General features: G+C 46.3%; 1 protein-coding gene across 3 annotated transcripts in view; it reads right to left on the bottom strand.

Annotated features, from left to right (window-relative positions):
* GABRA3 (gamma-aminobutyric acid type A receptor subunit alpha3) overlaps positions 1-27,568 on the bottom strand; it is a 131,814-nt gene that overhangs the window by 92,197 nt on the left and 12,049 nt on the right. For all 3 annotated transcript variants that reach the window (XM_073360727.1, XM_073360724.1, XM_073360726.1), the window contains exons 2-3: positions 23,213-23,344; positions 15,604-15,725 (exon numbers count right to left, since the gene is read on the bottom strand). In XM_073360727.1, the coding sequence (XP_073216828.1) occupies positions 15,604-15,725; positions 23,213-23,301 (211 nt within the window). In that variant the 5' untranslated portion in view covers positions 23,302-23,344. The remainder of the gene's footprint in view (positions 1-15,603; positions 15,726-23,212; positions 23,345-27,568) is intronic.

The following is a 27,568-nucleotide window of genomic DNA, read 5'->3' as shown; positions in this document are numbered from 1 at the left end:
CCCGCGGCGCCGCTCCCCTCGCTGGCCGCGGCTGGAACCCTCTCTCCTCTGGCCCCGCCCCCGGGCTGGGCCGGCGGGCTTCTCCCCGCCCCCAACCCCGCCCCCTCGCTCCTCCGGCTCTGCCGCCCCACCCCCAGGGGGGCCGGAGTGGCCCGGCCTCCTGGAGCGGAGTCGCTGCCTGAAGCCTGCGCTGCTTGGCCTCTGGGGGGGCCGGGCCGGGCCAGGGGGAGCGAAACTTCCACATGAGTCAGGGGCGGGGGGGAGAGCCGGGCTGAGCGGGGAAGGGGAACTTAAAGTGACAGTGTCTCCCTGTGTCTCCCTAGCGCGCACACACCCAGACAGCGGAGTCTCTGTCACACGCAGACTGGCTCTCACGAGGCACAGTGCCCCAGCACAGACTGTCTCACACACACTCTGTCACACAGTCCCCCAACACACAGTCACACCCACACACCGGCTCTCGCTCTGGCTCTCTCACACGCACTGGGGCGCTCTCTCTCTCTCTCTCTCACACACACACACACACTTATTTGTATTGTTGTTTTTATTACTGCTTGGTACTTCCTGTCAAAATGCTCGTGGTGAGCCAGGAGTGGCGAGGGGCTGCAGGAGGGCCGGGGGCTCTGGCAAGATGCAGCCCCCCATGTAACAGCGCGGAGCCTGTCTTAAGCTACTGCCACAGCATCTGCTGCTGACACACACCAAGCTTCATACGCAACCGGGGGGATTCTGGGGGTCTGCGGGGGAGGGGGGGTTTGCCTCCTCAACACACTAGGGTCAGCGGTGCCGCCTGGCGACCGCCTTCAGTGGAGCATAGGGGCACCAGTTTAATAATACTGCATAGGGCCCCATAAATCCTAAAGACGGCCCTGCTTCGTGCATTACAATCTGACCCGCCAGTTGCCACTTCATTTGAAGTGTCCGCCTCCCACGTATTGCCCCTTCTTTTTCACACTTTGTATTTAGCTCAGGCACACTGCTTCCTTCCCCAGAGCTGAAAAAGAGCTCTTTGTAGCCTGAAAGCTTGTACAGCAGTTGGTCCAGTAAAAGACATTACCTCGCTTCCCATGTCTCTGTTATACTTTAAGAATATGTTTCCTGAACCCATCACCCAATGAAGTCCCAGGAAAGCTTGCATGATTTAAATGGGCATTGGATTAGGAATCTGGGATGGACTTCTCTCTAGGTTACATGTGCATGTTTGCCCATTCCTGCAGCTCTGGTGGCTGGTTAGGTAATTGCCGTGGCAGGTAGTCCCTGTGGAAATCCCAGGGGTACATAACCCAGGCTTAGTTTCCTATTTGAATGTGATGTATTTAGGGAACAAACTGCTTTCAGAGTGAAAGCTGTTTGGGGCAGGGACACTCGGCATTTGTTCCATTTTCTATTGTACAGTGCCATGAGCAGCTCTGTTGTAAGAGTGAGAATTGTAAGGTTTATCCAAGGTGTGTATGCTCCCTTGGAAATTGCAGGGGATATAGCCCAAGCCCTGTTTCACACTGAAAGTTATTAGCCTGATTTCACAATGGATTTCTAATACCTTTGGCATATGTGTGTTCTCTCTGCAACTTTGATCTACTCTTGTTGCTCAAGCAAATTTAGAACTTATTTAAGATGGGACTTTTGGCCTTAGGCATAGCCTTTCTCACATGCCTTGGGAGTTGTAGACAGACCAGACCTCATCATGCAAAACTGTCACTTTCCATATGACATGGGCTCTAAACAAAAGCACAATCGTGAACAGCTGCAAAAGAGGTAGTGGCAAGGTCTGTGTATCTCCGTTGGTAATGCTACCTTCAGAGAAAGCTACTCATGGGTAAGCCAGCTTTTTCTACTACTGGTCATAGATTCAAAGGCCAGAAGGGACCACTATGATCCTCTAGTCTGATCTCCTGTATAGCACAGGCCAAAGAACCTCACCCAGGGATTCCAGCATCAAGCCCATATCTTTGTGACTGTATTAGAGCATATTTTTTTAGAAAGACACCCACCCCTGATTTAAAGACCCCATAGGACGGAAACTCTGTCATGGTCCTTGTAAGTTGTTCCACTAGTTAAGTACTGTCACTGTTACAGATGTGTGCTTTATTTCTAGCCTGGATTGGTCTTCTAGCTCTTGGATCTTGTTATGTCTTTGTCTGCAAAGACAAAGGAGCAATATACTATCAGAAATCTTCTCCTCATGTAGACACTTATAGACTGTGGTTGCATGACACCAAACTTTGCCAGGAAATAGATCTAGAGTATAGAACTCACAGCCACAAGAAAGATGAAATGAAAGGCCTCACCACATTTAAAATAAATCTTAAAAAACCCTCTTCTCTTGGATTTCCTCTTCCCTCAGTAAATTCTTCATACACACACAACATGCACGCTCACCCACAAACTCTATAAACTATTAATCCAGCTAGTGCTCCTACAGGCCGGGAAGGTAGAAATTGTTATTGCTGCATCTATTTTTAAATACTTGAGGGCAATGTTCAGATACTGTTTATGATGACGGGGGCCAGACAAGCGAATAGATTCAATAGATTTGGTACATCCTTCATCCACAAATGCAGCCTGTGTTCATAGATTCATATAGATTATTCCTGAAATGTAAAGCAGGGTCCCTATTGGTCTGAAAGGTAAATATAAGAGAGTGCTGGTAAGACAATTCTCCATCATTAAATTATAATTTCATAAAGGGGTCTCAAGGAGATGGAAATATTTTCTACTGGAGTCAAAGACACGATATGCATTTTCTTAAAATAGAGGGTCAAATTCCTCCGTGGAGTAACCAATCCCAGGCATCAATGGAGGGGTAAAAGATGGAGGGGTAAAGCTATAGAAATAATGTGGTCTGTGCTAACAGGCTGTCCTTACACATGGGAACTTGTAGCACAAAACACAAGGTGGAAGGGGAGAGAAATCCCCATGCCCAGCACAGATAGGGGAAGATGGGGATAATGTTATAACACAGACACACACTGAATGCCTCCATGACACTACAGTGAGAAAGCAATGTTTCTAAGCCTCAGGACTCTGTGCCACTGCTTTTCTAGTCTCATCTGGGTAGCCTAGGCACAAGACTCCGGTGCTGCTATAGAGCGGAATGAACCTTGACTTGCCCCTCAAGTTTCAATCCTAGATCAAGGAGATATGTGATAGGACAACCAAGTGCCAATGATTATGGACACAGGATGCCTTAGTATGTCCATGTGCAATGGAATGAAAGGCTGGGAGAGCTTTTGAAGGTGCTTTTCCACTCCAGATGGAACTTAAAGGCCCTCTTTAGATCCAACTTCTGCTGCAGGAACAGCCTGAAGGCAAGATACTGAGCAAACAATTACACAGCAGAAGGCTGAACTCTGGCACCACCTTAGGAAGGGACTTCAAGGGGGGACTTCAAATTCCCTTGTTCTTATAAACTGAAGGATAGGCTGGATCTGTCGCTACAGCCCAGAGATGCCAGATGGTATAGGTTGAAGATGTATATCTAAAAATCAGGGAACTCTCTAGGTCTGCTGCTAGGAAAACAAGCTTTTTAGTAAAGTACTTGCACTCAATTTAACCTTAAAGCTCAGAGCAGTGTTCATCAAAAAAAACACAGGGTTTCCTAGCTGGAGGTTTCAGATGTACCAAATTCCTCATACTCTGGACTATTAAAATCTAGGCAGAAATCCTATACAGGTTCCGGAGGATCTGAAACTGCAGAAGCAATGTCCAGAGGCTGGATTGATAAAATGCAGAAGGTACTTATGCCACTGTTTTTGCTCAAACTTCTTCTGAAAAGCCTGACTGGAGCAAAGGGAGAAGAAAGGAGGGTGGCAAATGCTGCTGCAGGGACTCAGTCATATACACCCATGCTTATGTAGTGGTCTAAGGTGGAAAGTCTCGGATTATTCCTCCAAGAGGGGAATGGAGATCCTGCCTTTCCCAAGTGGCCCCTCAGAGGTTTATGAGGCATCTGAAATCCGAACAGAGACATGAAATGAGACTTTGAATGTATAGTAGAGTTGCTCAGGATCCAGAATTTCCTTTCCATCGAAAGTTTTGACATTTAAAAAAAAAGTTCTGAATTGGAATGAAAAGCTGAATTTTTGAAAACACCTGTGAAATGAAAATTGCAATGATTCTTTAGTTGAGATCATCAAGATGAAACCATTTTGGACTTTTGTATTTTATTTAAAATATATCAATTATATTATTACATGAAATATTTTACTATAAAAGTAAAAATGAAACATTGATTTTCCCATCTGAAAGTTTCATAGACATTTATATGTTCCCACTGAACATTTCAATTTCAACAAAATTGCATTTTTTAAATGGAAAACTTCCATAAAAACAAAAATCAACCACACTAGCCTTCACCTGTCCCAACCCCTTCTTGTCTATGCTCACACAGGCCCAGCGTAGGTGCCTAAATACCTTTGAGGATCTGGGCCATAATGACTAACATGTCCTTGTCTGAAGGAGACCAGGATAAATTGATGCATTAACATGCACCAACATTTTGACGTTGAAGGTCACAATGCAACATTGTGTTTCGAAGGAATTAAAGCGACCATGGGTGGAGCGTGCACCAAGACTCAAGTTCTCCATGCATCAACATTTGAGTCAATGCAATACAGATGGGATGACTTCAGTGCTAAGTGTTATCAGCAGAAGGGTATCTTGATTGTTTTTGAGACATCCTGACAAACTACAGCTGCATATTTTTAAAAAGAAACAGTGCACTGGGGGGGACACATCCAATCAATGAAACAAAACTTTAACTCTAATAAACTTTTCTAATTAAAGAACAAAGGGAATATTAACTGGACTTAAACTAGGATAAATATTAAGTGATTATAGATCAATAGAAAAACAGACCATGTAGCTGCTTCTGGGAAAAATAATAGAATGAGGATTTATAGACCATGAAAGCATGTTCAACACCAGATAGATGGATGAAATCTAAATACCCAGCCCAAATCCTAATGAAATCAATGGGAGTCTTTTTCTTGACTTCTGTGGATACTGGATCATATTCCTAATGACCAAGCTATAAATCACTCTTCTGCTGCTTTGAGATCCACTGATAGCATTTACTTTAGCAATAGCACATTCAGTAGCTTATCTCACATCCACTGCATATTCTAAAGCTCTTAGGTGTGGGAGAAACATAGGAGCTGCTATCATGTAAAATGCACTGCAATATACCTGGGCTTTTTTATTTGTCTCCTCTTTAATACGTCGCACAAAAAATAATTAGGGACAAAATATCTACCCAGATTATTTAAAGTTACCTTTAAAGCTGGGGATATAAAATCCCTCCTGTTCTTCAGGAAGAGAATGCGCTTCTTACAGGAAGTTAGTGTTATTCATCAGGCAGGGCAGGAAAAATGTTGTAAAAATGTTGAATGTGGAAAGTGGAAGGACTGTGCAGAGATAGCCCTCATGAATATAAGTCTGAAGCAGACAGAGTAACAGAAGCTGATCCTGTGTTATCTCAAAGTCCCTCTCTCTCCTTCAGAGACCTTCCACGAAATTCTAAAATCACCCAGAGCTATTTTCTCAAGGTATCACAAGGCTCAACTCCAAGCCCATGATTTTGGAACTCCCTCCCAAAGATGATTATGTTAAGACCTGTGATACCTCTTCCTCTCAGCATTTCCCAAGGAACCAGAATGGTGGGGAATAAGGTGGTAAACTCAAAAGTAACAAACCGAGGTTAAACTAACAGCAGGACCAAGAGCAGACCTTGGCATGGCCAGATTAAAGCATAGACACTATATGCCCTTGCATCAGGGCCCAGATTCTGGAGTCACATGATTACAGAATCTGAGCTTCCATTTAAAAAAAAGATGAGCCAACTGTAACCGATGCAGTGAAATCTGCCTGAGTCTGTAGACAGTTTGAAACAACAGCTCTGGTCTGTGCATGGGTGAACTGCCCCCAGCATAACCAATGCACTGATGTCTGCCTAAGTCTGCAGAGAGCTTGAGACAATAGCTCTGAGGGGGAGAACTGCCCCATGCTCTGGGGCGCCCTATCAACACCAGCCCAGCAGAAGACTTGTGTGTGTGGCAGTGAAAAAAGCTAATGCGGTCTTGGGATGCATCAGGAGAGGTATTTCTAGTAGGGATAAGGAGGTTTTAGTACCGTTATACAAGGCACTGGTGAAACCTCACCTGTAATACTGTGTGCAGTTCTGGTCTCCCATGTTTAAGAAGGATGAATTCAAACTGGAACAGGTACAGAGAAGGGCTACTAGGATGATCCAAGGAATGGAAAACTTGTCTTATGAAAGGAGACTCAGGGAGCTTGGCTTGTTTAGCCTAACTAAAAGAAGGTTGAGGGGAGATATGATTGCTCTCTATAAATATATCAGAGGGATAAATACCGGAGAGGGAGAGGAATTATTTAAGCTCAGTACCAATGTGGACACAAGAACAATGGATATAAACTGGCCACTAGGAAATTTAGACTAGAAATTAGACAAAGGTTTTTAACCATCAGAGGAGTGAAATTTTGGAATAGCCTTCCAAGGGAAGCAGTGGGGGCAAAAGATCTATCTGGCTTTAAGATTAAACTCGATAAGTTAATGGAGGAGATGGTATGATGGGATAACATGGTTTTGGTAATTAAATATTCATGGTAAATAGGCCCAATGGCCTGTGATGGGCTATTAGATGGGGTGAGATCCGAGTTACCCAGGAAAAAATTTTCTGTAGTATCTGGCTGATGAATCTTGCCCATATGCTCAGGGTTTAGCTGATCGCCATATTTGGGGCCGGGAAGGAATTTTCCTCCAGGGCAGATTGGAAGAGACCCTGGAGGTTTTTCGCCTTCCTCTGTAGCATGGGGCACGGGTCACTTGCTGGAGGATTCTCTGCTCCTTGAAGTCTTTAAACTACGATTTGAGGACTTCAATAGCACAGAGGTAGGTGTGAGGGGTTTTTTTTTGTAGGAGTGGTGGGTGAAATTCTGTGGCCTGCGTTGTGCAGGAGGTCAGACTAGATGATCATAATGGTCCCTTCTGACCTAAATATCTATGAATCTATGAATCTAAGAAGAGGTCAGTGGGCCCAGTCACCAACCCAAACAGATATACCCTAGCTGGTGGGGTAAGTAATAGCTACCTCATGCCTCTCTAAGGGAAGGTTAGGAGACCCCTGGTGCCGCTCCTGAGGTGGAGAAGGGATTCCATGCCACTACCTCAGCCTCTGTGGAAGAAGAGGTCCCCGTTCCACTGCAACTCCAACTTGGATGGGTTAATAGCATGGTTGGGGGCGGGGGGGGGGGGTCACTCATGAGGACTGAGCCACAGGGGCAGTCGGTTATCCATCCTACATAGGTATAATCAGGGCCCATAATGTGAGCCTGATGCACACAATTGGATTAAAGCAATCCGAGGCTCGAGGCACACGGCTCCCTGTGGCTCAGTCCTTGCACAGTGCTTAGATCCTATGGTGACAAATGCTGTACAAAGCCGGATAGACAGACGGGATGGTTGGTCAATGAGAGTTCCATTAACCAGGTGTTGGGGAGGAGGGCTTGACTGACTGTCCTTAGGAACATGGTGGGAGGCTCCAAAAAGATAATAATTTAAATTGTCTTGTGAGCAATGACATGACCACAAGGGAGAAAAATAATCAACACCAACCTATCTGCTGAACATGATACAAAGTGCTTTATAATATAAATCAGGAAAACTGCTAATTTAGAGTTTTAACCCATTTTTTAAACAACTGTAAACTGCATAGTTTTCTCTCTTGGGGTACAACTTTTTCCTACTATGATTCCCGAAAGGCAATTTAAATGAAATAATAACCAGGTCGCACCCGGAAGCCCTTTGGACTGTGCACCAGCCATACGCTGCAGCTTCTGCTCCGAGTCTCCCTGGATACCCTCCTGTTGCACTGTAATACCACCTCAGAACACCCACTGAGTTGTTAGCGCGTTGTGCGTGCACTGTAGCATGGTGGATTTGGGATGGATGGGGGCCCTTGGAAGGCAGGACAGCTTCTGGATGTGGTGGAGGAAAGGGCCTTAAGAGATCCCATAGCTTTTTGTTTTGTGGGGAGGGCTGGGGAAGGAGAGACCTGGGAAGATGCCACAGCTTTTGGTTACAAAGGGGTGGAGGTGGGGCTGATTTTACTATTCAGTGAGGTACCTCAATGAGGTTATTTTCAGTAGGGTCTCATTTCTGTAGTCTCTCACAGTTGTCCCCACTCTCTGCTTTTGGCCCTGACACACAAATCCCTTCAACTTCCCCCCCCCCCCCCCGCCCCTTATCCCTCTCATTACTCTCACCCTAACCCATGATTGGGGACAGTGGGGGTAATGGATTCTCTTTTTTCTCCCGCCTCACCTGCACTAACGTGGCACAAAGGAAAAGGCCTGGAAATTGGGCCAGAAGACATGCTAGTCGGATCATCCTCAGCTGGTGTAAATCAACATCCTTCTATTGACTTTGATGTGGCTACATTGATTTACACCGAGGTTCTGGCCCCATAAACCCAGACTGTCTGAATCTTTGGAAGTTTGAAATCTGGATCTGAGGTTTATGGTTTGGGCCTATCTTTAGGTCTTACTGGACAATAGCAGATCTCATAGCTACTGTTCTCCTGGAGGATTGTCCTGCAAACTGGAGTCCCCACATGAATTGGGAGCAGGCCTCAAGCTGTGTGTTCTGTGGGACACAAAAGCTACCTCAGGGAGAGGGCCAAGAAGAGACCCCCAAAAATCCCAGAGCTCCAGGAAGGGGAAGGAAAGGTCTCTGTAGATCCCAAAGCTCTCAGTTGTTGATGTTCGTGAAGCTCCATGACTTGATGGAAGAGAAGAGGCATTTCTCTGTTGTGGAGGTTGGAAGAGGCCTCAAGATTGTGAGGAAGAAAAAGCCTAGGAATATCCCACACCTCCGTGTTGTTGTAGGGAGGGACAGTGACTTAGAAAGTTCCCACAGCTGCAGTCCATGAGCGGAGGGTAACACGGACCATAAAAACGCTGTCAGCATCAGGTTTTTTCCTGCATGGTTGGCCATTATGGCAGATGTCTCCATTCCCTTGGGGTACACTCCGTTTCTCCTTTGACTTAATAACCAAGCTGCACTCTGTATCCCCAGGGGAGACATTTTATCTGCTGAAGTTTTGTCTTTATTTTAAATAATTCTGGTCCCATAAAGTAATCTGTTCATGCACCTATACCTTTGAAAAGCAGTTTGAGCTTGGAGCAGAGCTCAGGCCTGTGCCGGATTTGCCCCACAGCATCAGCCAGCTCCCTCTCTGCACTGACAGGGGATGGGATTGGTGCAGAGGGGGCAAGGCAGGGGATGCTGGGAGGGGGCGGTGGTAGAGGCTAAACTTTACATCAGTCATTACACACCTCTCATTGCTGATATAAGCAGCAAAAGGATCTATTGCAGTCCCACCATATTCTCCTCAATGGCGATTGCCTTGAGGAATAAGAAGATTTGCCAAGGGGATGGGGGGCTGTTCCCTGGGGGAGCAGGGAAAGGCGCAGCCATGGTGCTACATGGTATAAAGTCCAAGTTCTGCTCTCTGTGCCGAGGGAAGTCGTTGTAGGAACCGCTCACCCAGCACACACTGTAGGGTTTTCATGTCTCCATTTCTTTAAGGGTCACCAAAAATAATAATCACAGCAGGGTGAAGTCCCCCAACCTCTGTTTTCTCCTCAGTGCGGAGCCCGCTGGGTGAGAAAACTCAGTGCTCCCAGAGCTTGGGCAGCCAGGAGAGCTGAGGTGACCTCCAAAGCTTTTGTGAAGGCCAGTGTGTCCGATTTGCTAATCCTGACTCGCCAGGGCTGTTTGGACCTGCCTTCAGCAGGAAGGCAGACATGAAGGTGCTCAGAGCTTATCCAATGCTGCTTCCAAATCAGCCAGCAGGGACTGCTAGGCCCTTTCACTCTCTCTCTCTCTGCACAGGAACAGGAGCTTGGGAAGCACTTTGCCACATTACAACATCACTCCTCTCTAAGCCAGCACCCGAGCGTTCCCCCATGTCTTTGCATGTCACACTAAAACCACAGTTCAAACTCTGGTCTCCCCTGTGAGAGAACACTAGGCTGCTCTCAGCCAAGGTCTGGCATCCTGGCAGAGTCTGTCTCCCATGGCAACACTGCTTAATCGTCTCCCGCCATGCTGCCATTCTCACGGCCTGGCTTAGGAATGCTAGGCCCTTCTGATCAGCCTCAGTTCCATTTTGCTAGAGCAATGTTTCTCTGAGATCCTGGCAAGAGAAACTGCTCTGGCATGGGAGCTGTTGGAGTGGGCCAGTGCAGATGGTAAAAACAGAAGGGATAAGAAAATAAATATAAAAATGGTAGCATGAAGGGAAAAGTTGCCACATCAACATTCTGCTGCTTACATAATCTCTTCCTAAAGCCTGACAAACATTGCTCAGCACCTGGCAGGACATGGGAAAGGCTCCACAGAACGTGGAAGATGGGCAGCCGCGGCTCTCAGAGCAGCATTCAGCAGAGAGCATGTGGCTTGCACCCTCATATGCTGTGCTCAGCGCTTGCTGTCCTGGCTAAGTGTTTTCAGATGGATCTCTAAACGTTTGCCGCGAGGTTGTAAATATTTCACAGGATGTTAAAAGCAGATTGTGCCATCTCTGCCCGCCTCCCACTCTCTCTCATTTTTCTTGTCTCACACTCTCCAGCCCTTCTTTTATCCTCCCCTTTTCACTTTCTTCTCTACATTGTTCTTACTTTTGAATTGATCTTTCCATTATTACTTGTTCAGCATCTACACTGTGCTCAGTGCTGTATGAGACCCAAAAAAAGACACAGGCCCCAAAAGGATTACAATATGAGTGCCTCCGGATCAGAAAAGCCATTTAGAATCACTCAACCCTTCCTTCCCACCCACAGATTCCTTCCTCCTCCCCCTCTCCATAGATTCCAAGGTCAGAAGGGGTCACTGTGGTCATCTAGTGGGACTGCCTGTATAATGCAAGCCAGAGAACTGCCCCAAAATAATTCCCAGAGCAGATCTTTTAAAAAAACATCCAAGCTTGATTTAAAAATTATCAGTGATGGAAAAATCACCATGACCCTTGGTGAGTTGTTACAAGGTTAATTACTCACTGTCAAAAATGTACACCTTATTTCCAGTCTGAATTTGTCTAGCTTCAACTTCTAGCTAGTGGATCGTGTTAGACCTTTCTCTGAGCATTATTAAAAATTTGTTCCCCTTGTAGATATTTGTACTGTGATTAACTCACCCCTTAACCTTCTTTGTGTTAAATTTAACAGATTGAGCTCTCTAAGTCTATCACTATAAGGCAGATTTTCTAATCCTTTAATCATTTCATGACTCTTTTCTGACCCCTCTCCAATTTCTCAACTTCCTTCTTGATTGTGGGCACCAGAACTGTACACATTATTGCAACTGTGGTTGCACCATGCCAAATATAGAGGTCAAATCTCTCTACTCCTATTCAAGATTCCCGTTGATGCATCACAAGGTTGCATTTGCTCTTTTGGCCACAGCGACACACAGAGCTCATGTTCAGCTGATTATGAACTGCGATCCCCAGATCTTTTTCAGAATCACTGCTTCCCAGGATTGAGTCCCTAGGAATGTCCTTGCTGTTCTGAAATTGAGCTGTATCAAGTCACCAGTAGGGTCAGCAGCTAAGTCCATTTGGAGCTCTGCTTCCCACCCAAGTTGGCCATTCAAGCTGTACTATGCTTACCCTCTCCTGTCTCTTCTGGGAGCACAAATGGCACTGATGGAGTGACCCCAAGCTTGCGTCCATCCTAGTGAATTTGCTTGTATTGTAATTCATGTTCTTTTCATGGAAATTTATGCAATGGCAAAGACATCAAGTCGAAATGCCACAGAAGGGTTAAAAGTTCCCCAAGTCCTGCTTCTTCAGCAGCTGGAGTAGCAGCTGGAGAGTTAATTGCCCTAACATCCCAGAGGTTTTGCAGCAGATAGCCTCTCTTAGGGTATTGGCTTTCCAGGGAGTAATGGGTTCACGTCAAAGCTTTATTTATTATTTCTAAAGATCCATGGGTCCACTCAGCACTCACAGCACGGACATGAACCAGGGAAAGCTCAGGCAGGCCCTCTGTGATCTTCCCTATGCAGCTTTGCCAATGCAACCATGTTTATTTCAGTCCTGGGCTAGCCCACAGCTTTGCAAATGCCCCTCAGTCACAAGCCAGAGGACCCCTGGCTATTCCAGACATGGCCTGAAATAGTGATTGCAGTGATATTGGAACAATTTGTATAGTGGGGTGCTGAGAGCCATTGAACTAAACTGTAAACCTTGTATATGATGGAAACCACTTCAAGCCAGCGGGTGCGGCAGCACCTTGAGCACCCCTAGTTCCAGCCCCCTGGAGTGATTGCCACTTGTACTAAGCTTTTGTGGCAAACCCCAGTTTAGAGTGAGATACCAATAAACTCATTCACATGTGGCTCAAGCCAGAAGTTGAACTCAGGTCTACAGCAGCAGAAGGTGAATGAACAATCCTGCTAGGTCTGCGCCCAGCTATATCTTTGTGCCTGGAGTACGGTAACAAGATTTCACCCTTTATTAAGGAGTCTGTATTACTTAGAACATGGCTTTTCAATGGCAGAAATCTGGAGACTTTGTCCCTGGCTCATCCGTCATTATTTCATTATCACTAGAAACATACAATTAATACTTTGTGCTTTTTAGTACCTTCCTTTGGGGGATCTCAAAGCCTCTGTGGGACAGGCAGCATTACCTCTGTTTGTAAAATGGGGAAACTGAGGCAGAGAGATTGTGATTTGCCCAAGATCATACGGATTCAGTGGCAGGGCTAGAAACTGAACCCACATATCCTGACTCCCAGTCACTTGCTAACCATTAGGCCATGCCCTCTCCTAGTTATCCTTGACCTGTGCAGCCTTGCTGCATATGGTAACTAGGGACACAATAGGCTCAGCACTGTGTTGTGTGTGAGGATAAACCACACATCTCAGTCCAAACTGTGCAGAGATAATGAAAGCCTCCTCCAGAATGAGGTATGAGGGAGGGAGAAAGGCAACCAGATGAGGGAGGGGATCCCTAAGTATGTCAGGAGGGTTGGTGTGTGCTTTGTAAATGGCGTGGTCCACACAGACGGCAGACTGATATCCCTGAGGTAAGCCAATGTGCTTTCCAAAGCAGCGTGCTAGCTACCAGCAGTGCAGTGACTGACTTAAAGAGAAGCAGAACCCCCACACAATCTTGGTCATTAGACCCGATTTGTACCGAATGCTACCCCAAGACACCCAGGTTACCCTCTACCCTCCACACAGTGGGATCATTAGTGTCCACCTCTCCAGCCACAAGAGGCTGGCAGACAGGACTCCTGTGTATCACCTCCTCCAAACAGCCACTGGCAGCAGCCCCCAGAGACCCACACTGCAGTGTAAGCAATGAGCCTGAACCCACAGCCTAGCTCAGAGGTGAGAGGGCAGGTTATCAAGACACACACACTGGGAAACTCAGCCCTAGCTAAGAACCTTGCCAGCCCTTTCCCTCTGGTGCAGCTATTAACGAATCCTGCGTGAGGGAAAAGCAGAGGTGAGGGTAGCTTTGTGTAGGGCGTGCCAGTCCTGGCACAGGCAAAGGCAATTCATTATGTTAACTGTTTTGCGGAAGGACCTAAGCAATATTCCAGAGACGTTCCTAGGAAGGTTTTAACTTCTCCAGAAGGGGCTCATGGGAGTCCTCTTGTTAATAGTTTGCCCTGGGGATTGGTTTGCTATTGAGCTCAGAACAAGCCACAGATGTCCCCTAAGTCCCCTTTCAGACGCAGTTCATTGGAATCGATCCACCCATCAGAGAGGTTTGAGGAAGCAAAGCTATCAGTGGGATTGCGGTTAATTCTGCGGAAGAGAGATGAGCAGTAAAAGCGATAAAACTGATGGATGGTCTATGCAGATATTTTAACCCTTTCCCTCCTGGGCAAAAGAGCCATGCAGCAAGGCAAGTTTTTTAAGGCAGAAGAGCTTGCTGGCATGCACCTGGATTTTTGCTCATCTCTGCCTGAGTTGTCTTTGGAGAGGTGTAGGCATGCAATAGCAGTGGTGGGGGGAGAGGGGACGAGGGAGTGACAATTTAGGACTCTGTTAGAAAAGTCTTAAATGAAGAGCAGGGCAGACAGAAGCAAAGAAGGGGGGAGATTGAATGCTGGGTGTTACAGATTAGAAAGCCTCTCCCAGCAGGGAATGGAGCAAGAGCCTCCCACCGGGGAAGATCATAGCTGCTCTAATCCCAGGCTTTCCCAGCAGAAGTTTCCATAGGAGCAATAGAGTATGGGGAACTAAGGGACTTCAGTCTCCACCTCCCCAGCAGGAGGTGCTGTTGGGAGTAGTAAAATACAGTACTGCGGCTTGCAGGGGAGCCCACAATTACTTCAGTCCTAGACTCTCTCAGAAGTCACTGTAAGAAGCTGCCGAAGCACTAGCTGTGGGGGAGATCGCTGCCATTCCAACTCCAGCAGAAGCAGCTGGAAAACGTAGTGCAAGACCGGCTCAGTCACAGCTCTCTAGCGCCAGCTTCTCCACACTGTACTGAATGGGATGGGGGCAGTGGCTGTGGGGTGGGGGAACTCTCAGCTGTTCCCTACAGACACAGTGTAATTCAACCTAAATCCATTGCTCTAGTTTCACAAACAGTGACCAGCAATATTCTGGCAATGGCAACCCACACTTGAGAGGAGCCATCTCCCTTGCATCAGTTCCTCTGAAAAAATTTGGATGCAAAGCCTACATGAAGCAAAGGGGAGGAAAGGTAATGAAATCCCCCTGCTCCCACCAAAACACCTATCATGTGTCCATGCCTCACTGAATAACCCCATCATCTTACTAGTGTAACTCTTGTTCACCTACCCACCATCCCATCTGTGGTCCTTCCTCATCATGGTCATGCCATAGTCATACTGTCAGCTCTTGGGGGAAGGAACCCTGTCTTATAAGGCATTAAACAGAGTTTTGGGTGCTTGAAAAACAACAATAACAATCATTCCTGATGATGGTGATGTTCAGATCATCCTTGAGTCCCAGTGAGAGAGGCCTAGCTGAGTAAGACCCAGTGCAAGAAGAATCTCCAATTAAGTAATTTCTAAATGGGACATAGATACAGAAGAAATTATTTTGATACTGAAAGCATTTCTCTGACAAAACCCTCTGAAGTCAATTGGAAAGAAGGACATCAGCCTGACGTGCAGGTCCCTGGGGCTCACTGGGGTTCTGCTCTATGAAAGCAGATCACAATAATGCCTGGGACGGGTTTGGCTTGGGTTTGTTTCTAGGGTTTAATTTGGCAGAGCCTTGAGGTAGGAGCCCAGGACTGAATGAACTTGAAAACCAAATTCCATTCTCTCCACAGGAGAAGGAGGTCTTCTCTAGGAGGAGGTTGGGGTCCATTAGTGTAGGAAGAGAAGCCCACATTGGTCGATCTACAGGTCTATTGATGCAGCTATCATAGAAGCTCAGGACATAGAACCAGGGAAAGAACAACGGTAGGACTGAATTCCCCCCTTACTCCATGAATTATGGTTGATATTACTCTGGGAGTAAACTTTATAGCTCATTTATGAAGCTATGTAGTGAAGGAAAATAAAATCCTCACAATGCAGACTGACCTCCGAGTCCAGGTCTCAGCCGATTGTCATACCCATCCAACAGCCGGTCCAAAATGCGTGTGAAGATGGTGATATTGTCCTTGCTGTCATCAACAATATCTGGACCGTGCTTCTGAGAAAGCCTGGGGAAAGAAGAGAGAGATAAAAAGAGAAATCGGACTAGAAATTCGGTCTTGATATGCCCTGAGCTCTTGTTTTAAACAAAGATGTTCATTCAGACATGGCCTGCCTCTGCAGCCTTGCGCTGCAGTATGTTTTATGTTTGTCCATAGTATAACGTGTGTAGGAGGTTGATTGCAAGAGACATCACACCTACTCCAGTCCCAGCCTCTTTTCCTTGTAGTCACTGCAGAGGCTGACTGCAGAGATCTCACTGCGATTTTACCCATTTAAAGTTGCTGTATGGGGGTGCTGGCAACTAAAGTGCTAGAATCAACCAGTCAGGTGGGGAATGGTTTAGGAGTCCTGGTTGGGAGAATCATCTTCCCCTGTTCCAGCATCTCCCACTCAACATCCGAATGGAGAAAGGTTTAGCAGGAGCTCAGGAGATACCACTGTTACTCCAAACCCAGTTTCTCCCAGTAGGAGACGTTTAGCAAAAGATGCAGAAGAACTCATGGATAGAGGAGTTTACAGGCTCTCCACTTCAGGAGGGGACATTGCAAAGTTCAGCTACAAGAAGTTGCAAGGAGACAGAAGGAAAGATTAAGAAGCCTGGGCATGCAGCATGATAGATAAAGAAACACAGGAAGGTACAGAGATGAATGGGTGGTTTAGCGGATGAATTGCTAGAAGTGGTGCAGGAGTCTCCTCTGGTGGAGGTTGCAGTCCAGCACTGACAAATCGATGCATTACTGCTAAACAGAGAAATAAATGACTTGGGAGCAGCAGCTTGATTAAGATGAATGAATATGCCAAATGGGAAAGACACCAATGCTGGTTGTGGGGGGTTGTAAATTATACAGGTGCATTTGCAGAGCAGCACTCCTGGATCCATATTAGGGGGCTGGTGGAGCAGCTTTGGTAGTATTCCTACCCATGACTCTGCACATTTAATTTGTTTTCTCCCTTTCCTTCCCTCTCTTTCTGATTTTTTTTCTCTTTTACTCTGAATGTTTCTATTTTTCTTCATCCACTTAAGTGTTGTTTCTTGGGTGCTGCTGCATTAGGGCTGATTTGTAGGATGGGCAGCTTCCCTTTGTGGTGCAGACAACAAGAGGGAACGCACATTCCCAAACTGCAGGCTTCGATTTCGCTTCCTCCTTCCCCAACGTGTTTCTTTTAGGAAAGTGCTAGCGGTGCTGCAGTGGCTAGGAGCTTCCGGCATGCCTGTGCCGGACTCCATTCTAGCTTGTCAGACGGGTCGTGCATTCATCTCTCTAACAGTGTCGCTAAGCCTGCTGGATGAAGCCACCACCAACCAGCGTGGTATAATGATTACTAGCCTAGCCAATCTCCTACCACCACAGCTAGTTAGTGACAGAACAGCCTCACAAGGTTCAGAGGAGCACCCCCAGAGGTCCATAGGCCTATATGAACCTCAGCCAAACTAGCCAGAGATTTTGGCTTAGGACACGACAAGGAGGGGTCTGAAAGCTCATGAAAACAGGCTCTCATGAGAGACCCGTCATTTGCTGGAAATACAAGAACAGTATCTTCTCAATGTATTTTAGTACTTCTAGTCTGACACAGGAAATGCAGAGCCTGGGCAAAATGGAAGAATAGTGAGGGGAGGAATGGTGGCTAGCATTTTCAAGACCAATTGTATAGCATGGGGTTTGGTTAGAGGGTCACACTTTATATTACAGATACACTTATAAATAGTTTATAAAGGGCCAATAAATGACAAATAATAGAGCTGGTCAGGAATTTTCCATCTAAATGCAGTTATTTTGTTTATTTTTGTGCAAGTGGGGTTGACAGAAAATTCAGTTTCTGCAAAATCTAAATTGTCCCGTGAAAAATTTTGATTTGGCCAACATTTCTTGACTTTGTATCGGGAAAAATCAAAATGCAATATTTTGTGGAGGGTCAGGTTGACCTGAATTGACACACTTCAGTTTGTTGACCCTAACTGAAATGTTTCATTTCAGGTCTGTTTGACATCAGTCTGTGTTTGCTTGTGCTGCTGCCTACCTCATGGAGTATTTGAGTGCCCCAGTTCTCCTCTTTGAGACAGACTCCCTGGCTAGACTACATCTCCCATGATGCACCACAGTCTCCAGTCTTGTTGAGCTGACATGATGCATCATGGCAGTCACATGACCATGGTATATCAGAGATTTAGTCCAGCCCATAGAGGAGAATGGGACCGGAGGCACTTGAACTACAACTCGTATAAGGCATTGTGGCAGCTGAAAGAGATATAGAGTAATGTCCATCCAAGCCAAAATGAAATGTTTTTGTTCTGGAAAGTCAAAAGGTTTTGTTTTTAATCAGAAGTGTCAAAATGAAACATTTCATATAAGTTTTTTTGGCACTTTCCATTCTGTAAAAAAATAAATATATATGGACTTTTTGTACAGATTTGGTACAAAAACAAATTTTAAAATATCCATGGGACAGAAATCTGATTTTCAAGTAGGTCTAATAAAGAGCCACTTTTAATAAGTGGGACTGTAATAGTGCAATTGGAATAATATCCCACAGGTTGCTTAACAATGGTTTTAACTATCTGTCCCACCTTCTGCTGATGTGCTCATAACCATCTAGAACTCATGAAATGTATATCTGTATCATGCTAACAACAGCTATTAAGAATTTATTATTGCTTTATAAGCTATTTAAAATGCAGACTTAATATAAAGCGTGACAGGATAGCGTTTTAAGAGCAGTGCCTGGCAGAGGTTCACGAGTGATCGGCAAATTCATCTTGTCGAATTTTGAACCTGTTTTGCTTTGTTTGAGGTTTGAAATTTTAACTCAGACTGGAAGACTGTGGGGTTCACATCTCGCTTAGAAGACTGTGAAAAAGCAGCATGGCTGGGGAGATAAAAATTTCAAAGGAAAGAATCAGGAGCATCTCTATGTGGAACCATATTTGGGGCATCTGCTTGGTCCAGCATAGCTTTGGAGAGGGGCTCATCTATCCTTAATATAAAGCAAAGGCTGCCCTTTGACTAAGGAAAAACAATGGGACAAATTGATCCTTCTCCTGCCCTGACCAAGTCGGACTGGAGGGTGCAGAAATAATGAATGAAAGGAGAACTGACAGCAGATGAACAAGACCAACACATGGCCAACAGAATGTGAGATGATGACGTGCATGTGAGGGACAGAGGTGGAGTTAGGAGCTGAGAATATGCAACGAAGGGGCAATGAAGAGCTCTGAAGGGATGCAGGCCAGTTCAGACAGTGCTACCAAGCCTACAGCCAGAAGGGCTGCAAGGTCAGGCAGGAATGCTGGCAGGGTGTTTATAGCTCATGGCCTAGCAGTGAGTGGTGTGGAATACAAGCTGCTTCATGCTGACTGACAGCTTAGTGGGACTCCACGTTTCCCCCTTTATTGTGGTCCTAGCGGAGGCAAATCACAGGCTTCCCATCATCTTGAAAAAGGAACCTCCAGGTGCTATTCCCTGGGCTCTAACTACCTGCTCAAACACACACACACACACACACCCCAGTTCTGGACCCCATTTCCTGTTCCACCCACACTGGCCTTAAGGGGCTGAATTTTCCTCTGCTAGTTAGCATGGCTCAGGTGTTTGGGATGGAGATGAAGATAGTTCACTGGACGTTTGGCTTTACAGCCCTGGAGGCCAAGTGTAGATTTCTTTGGATTGGTCTTGTTGGGCTGAAGAGGTCTGAAACGAGGGGAGGGCAAGAAGTATAAGAGTGTGGCGTAATGGCAGGTAGATCAGAGGGACAAGCAGGTACGTAAGAAGAGGTGACAGACCGCAGGAGAATGCCAGGTCAGAGTGAGATGGAGGAAAATTTGGATCTATGATGTGGAACAAAAGAGCATGGGATAATATCATGTCTTTGTGGGTTGGAGGGGAATTGGGATCTGTAACAAGGCCCAAGACAAGGGGAGAGAGAGGACCAGAATGCAAAAAGGCTGCCTATAGATAGCAAGGTTAGCAAGCAGGGCCCCTCGCACGCACAGCACAGGCCGGCTTCCAGTGTGGCTCCAAAACTATCTACTATCTAAGTAACTACTTTCAGCACAACGTAGAAGGACTTCATGACAAATGAATGCCCAGATTCCCAGGTTAGAGACAACAGAAGAATAAGTGGTTCACTTCCACCACCTTAATCTAAATTGCAGTGGCTCTTGCTGCCACCCTTGTCACCAGGGGCCTGTCCGTGTTTACTTTACAATGAAAACCCAGCACAAAGGGAAGGGTTTATCTTGGGCAGGGAATGGAAATGGAATGAAAGTTCACATGGGCAGTTTACTGCTCCCTCTGCACCAGTGACAGCTGTGATGAAAACACGGAGGTAGTGCAGCTGGAGGAACAGCAACTCAGCAAGTGTTCTGGCTACTGCTCCGAAGCCCATTTACTGTGTCAAAGAACAAAACGAAGCCTTTCTCCGCAGCTTAGAGACAAGGGGGTTTATTGCCTCTCAGGAAGAGTCGAGCAGTTTTTAGAGGGAGGTTTTCATGTGCAGTAAGGGAGAAGGAGCCATTTTAGCTCCCTGGTTTAACTGCAGTGAGAGTGTGCATGTGTGTGCACAAGGGCATGTATGCACATGTAGGCATGCGAGCACCTCTCTCTCTCTGTTTACACAAGTGTGTGCACAGGTAGGTAGGCACTTGTAAGAACGGGGCATAGATGTATAAGCATGTGTGCTTGAGTATGTGCAAAACAAATATGTATCAGTGCATGTGTACAAATGAGAACGTGTGAGGAGACTGAGTGTGCAGAAGAGAAGGCATGTGGCAGGTGGGCACGAGTGTGTATGTGGGATAAGTGCAAATGAATGTGTTTGCACGATTCTGTACACATAAAAAAATTAAATCTAGGGTGACCATATTTCCCTATGCTGAATACGGTAAAACACCTGGTAAAATTACTCGTATTAAAGCGAGTTCAGTGGCAATCAATCAGAACTATGCAGTACAAACATTCAAATTAACATCAAGTTGACTGAGCCCCTGTTAAAAAGAAATACTGCGTAGTTGGATTCTTTTTATTTACCTTCTTATCTTTAAGGCTTTAGGGCAGTGGTTCTCAAAGCCGGTCCGCCGCTTGTTCAGGGAAAGCCCCTGCCAGGCCAGACCAGTTTGTTTACCTGCCGCGTCCGCAGGTTCGGCCGATCGCGGCTCCCACTGGCCGCGGTTCGCCGCTCCAGGCCAATGGGGGCTGCGGGAAGCAGCGCAGGCCGAGGAATGTGCTGGCCGCCGCTTCCTGTTGCCTCAGGAAGACACTGTGCCAGGTACCAGGAGAAGCAGGTCCATCCTTACGCAGTGTTGAAAGGCAGTTAACACCTCCAGGCTGCTGTTAACCACCAACATAACCCAGCAGCCTCCTGTCCCCCAGCTACAGTGCAGGCAGGAGGGGGTTAAGCTCTAAGGATGCATTGTGCACCAGGGCCCAGGGAACCCGACTGCAGGGGCATCAGCGAACCTTGCCAGAGAGATGGCTTAACAGGAGAGGATGCCTGGGGACTGAGCAGCCCCGTGCTACACTCCCTAGGGGCAGGATTCAGGGCAAGGGGATGGTGGGTGAAAAGGGTGCTAAGCCCCTGCCCAGGGGCTGCTGTGGAGCCTGCAGGTTCGGGGCATGAAGAGATTAGAAATCGCTCCCCACCCCACTGCCACTCCAGAGCTTAGCTAAAGGGCAGAGAGGCTTCCCCATGCCGGTGTTGCACGGGGCTTCGGCACATGCAGGGCTCGGCTCCTCCTGGGCAGCGAACTGGGCCGGAGGGTCTTGGGCTTTCCTGGGGCGCCAGCCCAACCCAAGGCAGTGGGGGAAGGAAGGAACCTGCCAGCCAGGCTCTTGCTGAGGTCAGTGCTCTGACCAGGGGCTGGTTCTTCGCACAGCACTGGGAGCAGGATGCCCCCCACCGGGGTGGATATGGAGGAGCAGCAGGGCTGCGGGGGGACAGTGGGCGAAAGGGAAAAGCAAGGACAGGACAGTGAGAGGGGGAGCACATAAAGGGCTGATGGGTGAGCAGCAGAGGGGATACAAAACTGGCCGCTGCCTGGCGCCTGCCTGCACTCACCAGCCACCACAGCTCGCAGCCACTGCCAGCCAGAAACAGGATGGGGGGCAGGGCCCTGCTGGCTGAGAGCCAGCACGCAGCAGGAGCTGCACTGACAGACCAGCAGGGGGAGCGGCCTGCCCTGCACGCTGCAACTTTGCCCCGCCACTAGCCTTGCACACCCACCCTCATCGTCAGCCACTGGACCCCCCACTCACTGGTGGTGGGTGGGTAGCTTGTGAGCAGGAATCCAGCCAGCAGCAGAATCCGCCAGTATTCATGGGAGTTGGAGGGGGAGAGACAGAATATACGGGACAAGTTGCCTGTTTTTAAGGAAAAGTTGGGACACCTGCAGGAGGGCTTTAAAAATGGAACATCTGGTCACCCTAATTAAACCAAATATTGCTGCCAAGGATGGATGCAGTGTGTGTATTTGTACATATATATATCTATCTATCTCCAAAGGGATTTTTACTTGGGGATCTCCTCATTCCTCACCACTGCCCACATAGACTGTTCTCTGTTTAAAAGGAGATCATCCCTCCTGACAGTCAACCACAAGGGGTCATTTGGGAGGCACAGCGGAGTGTTATGCTGCCATTGGACTATATAATGATGTGATTACAGGTGGCCAATTATGGACAAATGGACTCTCATTTTCTCTGTTCAGAACAGTTCTATAAATGCAAGAAAGCAAGTAAGGTCAGGCAGTAGCATCCCAGATCTTGGGCTACTGGGCAAGTCCAGGAACCACTAACCAAGGCCAAGAACTCCATCCAAGATCAATGCATTTTTTTTCATTGTCATTTACACTTGTAACAGTCAAACAGCTGAATCAATTTAATTTTTCAAATTTTGTGAACGAAATATTTATTTATTTATTTTAAAAAAGGCCTGGAAGCAATCTGCCAAGTTTTAGCCCAGAGCGAATTGCTCATAGGCCAAGTTAGAAAATTGGTTTTTGTCATAAAAGTGCTGACATTACCTTAGCTATAGCGGCTTGAACAATGCTAATGTAATCCCAGTCACTCTCAGCTACCAGGGAGTGAACATTCCAAGGGGGTGGGGGGGCTTGTTTTATGTTATGCTAGAATATTGCATGCGGCCAAGGAAAACAGATACTTGTGCAGCAGCAAAATACTGCATATGAGATGGAGGATAGTGCAATCAACATCCTGGAAAATATTGCAGAAGACCAAACTGAGCAGGTGCTAGAGAGGGGGACACGTGAACCCTATAGCAAGGTTTTGGCAGGGGTGCGGGGAGGAAAGTGGACACTCTTCTGGGTTTATACTGGAATGGTTTAAAGAAAAGCCGGGGTGGCCTTTTTCTAGGTTCTACTGGAATACTCCACATGATGAAAAGTGGGGGTTGGGGACCTTACACTCGAATATCCCAAGCAGAGCGCGCGGAGTCCTCAGTCACCAGTGTTATTAAAACCCCCAGGTTCTTGTCATCTTACCCAGCTTCAGCAGGGAAAGCATACGCCATGAGTAGAATTCCAAGACGAATGGTACAGAGAGGAACAGTTCCTGGGATGCTCAGCGCCATGTCCTCAGGACGCAGCAATGGAGATTAGGAGAGTCTCTGAGACCTGACAGGGTAGGGGGCGGGAGAGTGGAGCAGGGGACAAAAAGAAAGAAAAGAGATTTTACTCACTAGCATGAAAGCTTGTCACTCATTTCCCCAGAAGCACACAGGTTTATCCAGAGTCCCTTCACAGCCAGTCAGGGCTGGGCTTGGGGATACAGTATAAATGCAGTTACAAGTCCCTTGAGTTTTGAGAAGACCCCAAATCAGTTCACAGCTATGATGGACAGTGTCACCACAGCTACCACTGACAGCATTAGCATTACTGACAGCTCCTGCCTCCCAGCTGCCTATAACTAATCCAGCTCCTATGCAGAGCTACCAGTGAGAGCTTTGGCCACAAGAAAGTTCAGCTGAATAGCATGAAAGGCAGTGGGTTCTAATAGCCGACAAAAGCACCAGAGCAGGGGACAAAAATCTCAGCTCCCTTTGTGGCCTGGGGCAAGTCACAGATGGGCATTTCCACACTTGGGTGCCTAAAATTTGTCACCCAAGTCGAGAAGTGCTAAGTCCCTGCAGTGCCCATTGAGGTCAGCACCTCTGACAATCAAGCCACTTTGATGTTAATGCTTCAATATCGATTTAGGTGACTAACTTAAACCCAAGCTTGAAAATTTGGCCCTTAACCTCTCAGTGCATCAGTTTCTTCATCTGTGGAATACAGAGAACAATGCTGACCTAGCTCACAGGGAGCTGTGACTATCAGGACAGCCAGTGTTTGCAAATACTCAGGGATAAATGTTAAACTCACCAGAATACACTTCAGAGCATGTTTTTGCACCCCTGCCCATCTTGGCAAATAGCCATTGATGGACCTACCCTCCATGAACTTATCTAGTTCTTTTTTGAACCCTGTTATAGTTTTGGCCTTCACAACATCCTCTGGCAAGGAGTTCCATAGGTTGGCTGAGAGTTGTGAGAAGAAATACTTCCTTTTGTTTGTTTTAAACCTGCTGTCCATTAATTTCATTTTGTGACCCATAGTTCTTGTGTTATGCGAACGAGAAAATAACAACACTTCCTTATTTACTTTCTCCACAGCAGTCATGATTTTATAGACATCTGTCGTATTCTCTGTTAGTCATCTCTTTTCCAAGCTGAAAAGTCCCAATTTAATTAATCTCTCCTCATATGGAAGCCGTTCCATACCCCTAATAATTTTTGTTGCCCTTTTCTGTACCTTTTCCAATTCCAATATATCTTTTTTGAGATGGGGTGACCACATCTGCATGCAGTATTCAAGATGTGGGAGTACCATGGATTTATATAGAGGCAATATATTTTCTATCTTTTTATTCACCCCTTTCCTAATGATTCCTAACATTATGTTTGCTTTTTTGACTGCCACTGCACATTGAAAAGGAGTACTTGTGACACCTTAGAGACTAACCAATTTATTTGAGCATAAGCTTTCGTGAGCTTCAGCTCACTTCCTCGGATGCATACTGTGGAAAATACAGCAGATGTTTTTATACACACAGACCATGAAAAAATGGGTGTTTATCACTACAAAAGGTTTTTTCTCTCTCCACCCCACTCTCCTGCTGGTAATAGCTTATCTAAAGTGATCACTCTCTTTACAATGTGTATGATAATCAAGGAGGGCCATTTCCAGCACAAAGAGTGGGTGGGGGGGGCGGAGAGAAAACCTGGATCTGTGCTGGAAATGGCCCACCTTGATTATCATACACATTGTAAAGAGAGTGATCATTTTAGATAAGCTATTACCAGCAGGAGAGTGGGGTGGGAGGAGAGAAAACCTTTTGTAGTGATAAACACCCATTTTTTCATGGTCTGTGTGTATAAAAACATCTTCTGTATTTTCCACAGTATGCATCCGAGGAAGTGAGCTGTAGCTCACGAAAGCTTATGCTCAAATAAATTGGTTAGTCGCTAAGGTGCCACAAGTACTCCTTTTCTTTTTGCGAATACAGACTAACATGGCTGTTACTCTGAAAACTGCACATTGAGTGGATGTTTTCAGAGAACTATCCACAATGACTCCAAGATCTCTCTCTTGAGTGGTAACAGCTAATTTAGACCCCATCATTTGATATGTATATTTGGGATTATGTTTTCCAATGTGCATTACTTTGCATTCATCAACATTGAATTTCATCTGCCATTTTGTTGCCCAGTCACCCAGTTTTGCGAGATCCCTTTTAACTCTTCGTAGTCTGCTTTGGACGTAACTTCTCTCTGGTTCCACAGACAAGGCTCTGCACAAGCAACAATTGCTACAGTCTGCTGCCAGTGGTGCTGGCTGATGCAAATAACTCTCAAAAGATCTCAGCAGCTCCAAAGAGTTGTCGGAAGCACCAAAGTGACTTAAAGATTCTTTCCCTTCCCTTCAAGTCCCTTCCCACCTCTCCCCCCATCCTCACCCTTGTCACTTCAGGCTTGGGCATTCCCAATTATTGGGGTCATGACCTGCATTTGTCCACATCTGCAAGACAGTGCATGCCAGAAGTCCAGTGAAATGCTTGTCCCCCAGTGCTCCATTACTCTAAAGCACACTCAGCCTGAGCACATCCAGACAGCAGAAGCTTTCAGCATTTTTCCATTCATCTCTGAAGACTCATTTTTTCCAAATGGCCACTTTCAGGTGGCTAAGCTTAGTTTCACCCTGGTAATGACACTGCCAGAAATGGATGAAGTTTGGGCATCAGGTGGTTTCAATGGCCACTTGGCTGTCCTGCCTCTCTAGTACGTTCAGATTTTACATTAATGCTCAGTTGTATTTTTATTGTAATGTTACTGCATAGTTAACTGTCTTTCCCCTTTTAGGTCTCTCAGTATGCTGAGGCACCTTGGAGTGGCAGTACCAAGTCAGAAGCTGCATACATACAGTTTGTTAGGATGCCTCCATATCACACCGCCTCATATTTGATCATCCAGAGGAGGCCCAGTACTGCCACAGCAGGTAGAGCTGGCCTTTGAGAACCCAAAAAGCCTTCAGCTGCTGGCACCCCGATTTGGAAGACCAAGAAATGGTTCAGCTTTCAGGTTGTGAAGGCTCAGTTTAATGCCAGTCTGCTGGGGTTTACAGCAACCGGGACAACACGCTGGTTTCTGTCAAATCAACCAGGACATGAGGCCAGGCCCCATGCACAGAGACATTCCTGGTTTCAGGTTATGCAGTATTGCCTTAGCTAGCTCCAAACTGAGATGATAGTTATCCATATTAATGTGGAATTGAGCATGAGCATGAGGTACAAGAGTCAAATACCAGTCCTGTGGAGAGTAGGACTGGATCTGGTAACGAATTTTTCAAGTAGACCCTGTTGGTGCTAACTGAAGGTTACCTAGTGTGCTTGAACATAGTACTGGTTAAAACAGTAATACATTAATGCACACCAACAGGGTCTACATGGACCAATCAACGTGCAGCATGTTAATGTGCTTTAAGAAAAGGAGTACTTGTGGCACCTTAGAAACTAACCAATTTATTTGAGCATAAGCTTTCGTGAGCTACAGCTCACTTCATCGGATGCATACTGTGAAAAATACAGAAGATGTTTTTATACACACAAACCATGAAAAAATGGGTGATTATCACTACAAAAGGTTTTCTCTCCCCCCACAAACCCACTCTCCTGTTGGTAATAGCTTATCTAAAGTGATCGCTCTCCTTACAATGTGTATGATAATCAAGGTGGGCCATTTCCAGCACAAATCCAGGGTTTAACAAGAATGTCTGAGGAGGGAGGGGGGGAGGTAGGAAAAAACAAGGGGAAATAGGTTATCTTGCATAATGACTTAGCCACTCCCAGTCTCTATTCAAGCCTAAGTTAATTGTATCCAATTTGCAAATGAATTCCAGTTCAGCAGTCTCTCACTCAAGTCTGGATTTGAAGTTTTTCTGTTGTAATATCGCAACTTTCATGTCTGTGATTGCGTGACCAGAGAGATTGAAGTGTTCTCTGACTGGTTTATGAATGTTATAATTCTTGACATCTGATTTGTGTCCATTTATTCTTTTACGTAGAGACTGTCCAGTTTGACCAATGTACATGGCAGAGGGGCATCGCTGGCACATGATGGAATATATCACATTGGTGGATGTGCAGGTATACGAGCCTCTGATAGTGTAGCTGATGTTATTAGGCCCTGTGATGTTTCCCCTGAATAGATATGTGGGCACAATTGGCAACGGGCTTTGTTGCAAGGATAAGTTCCTGGGTTAGTGGTTCTGTTGTGTGGTATGTGGTTGTTGGTGAGTATTTGC

Source organism: Lepidochelys kempii, chromosome 9, assembly GCF_965140265.1.
Source record: "Lepidochelys kempii isolate rLepKem1 chromosome 9, rLepKem1.hap2, whole genome shotgun sequence".
Taxonomy (NCBI): Eukaryota; Metazoa; Chordata; order Testudines; family Cheloniidae; genus Lepidochelys; species Lepidochelys kempii.
The sequence above is the reverse complement of the archived record's forward strand: the minus strand, read 5'-3'. Positions and strand labels throughout refer to the sequence as shown.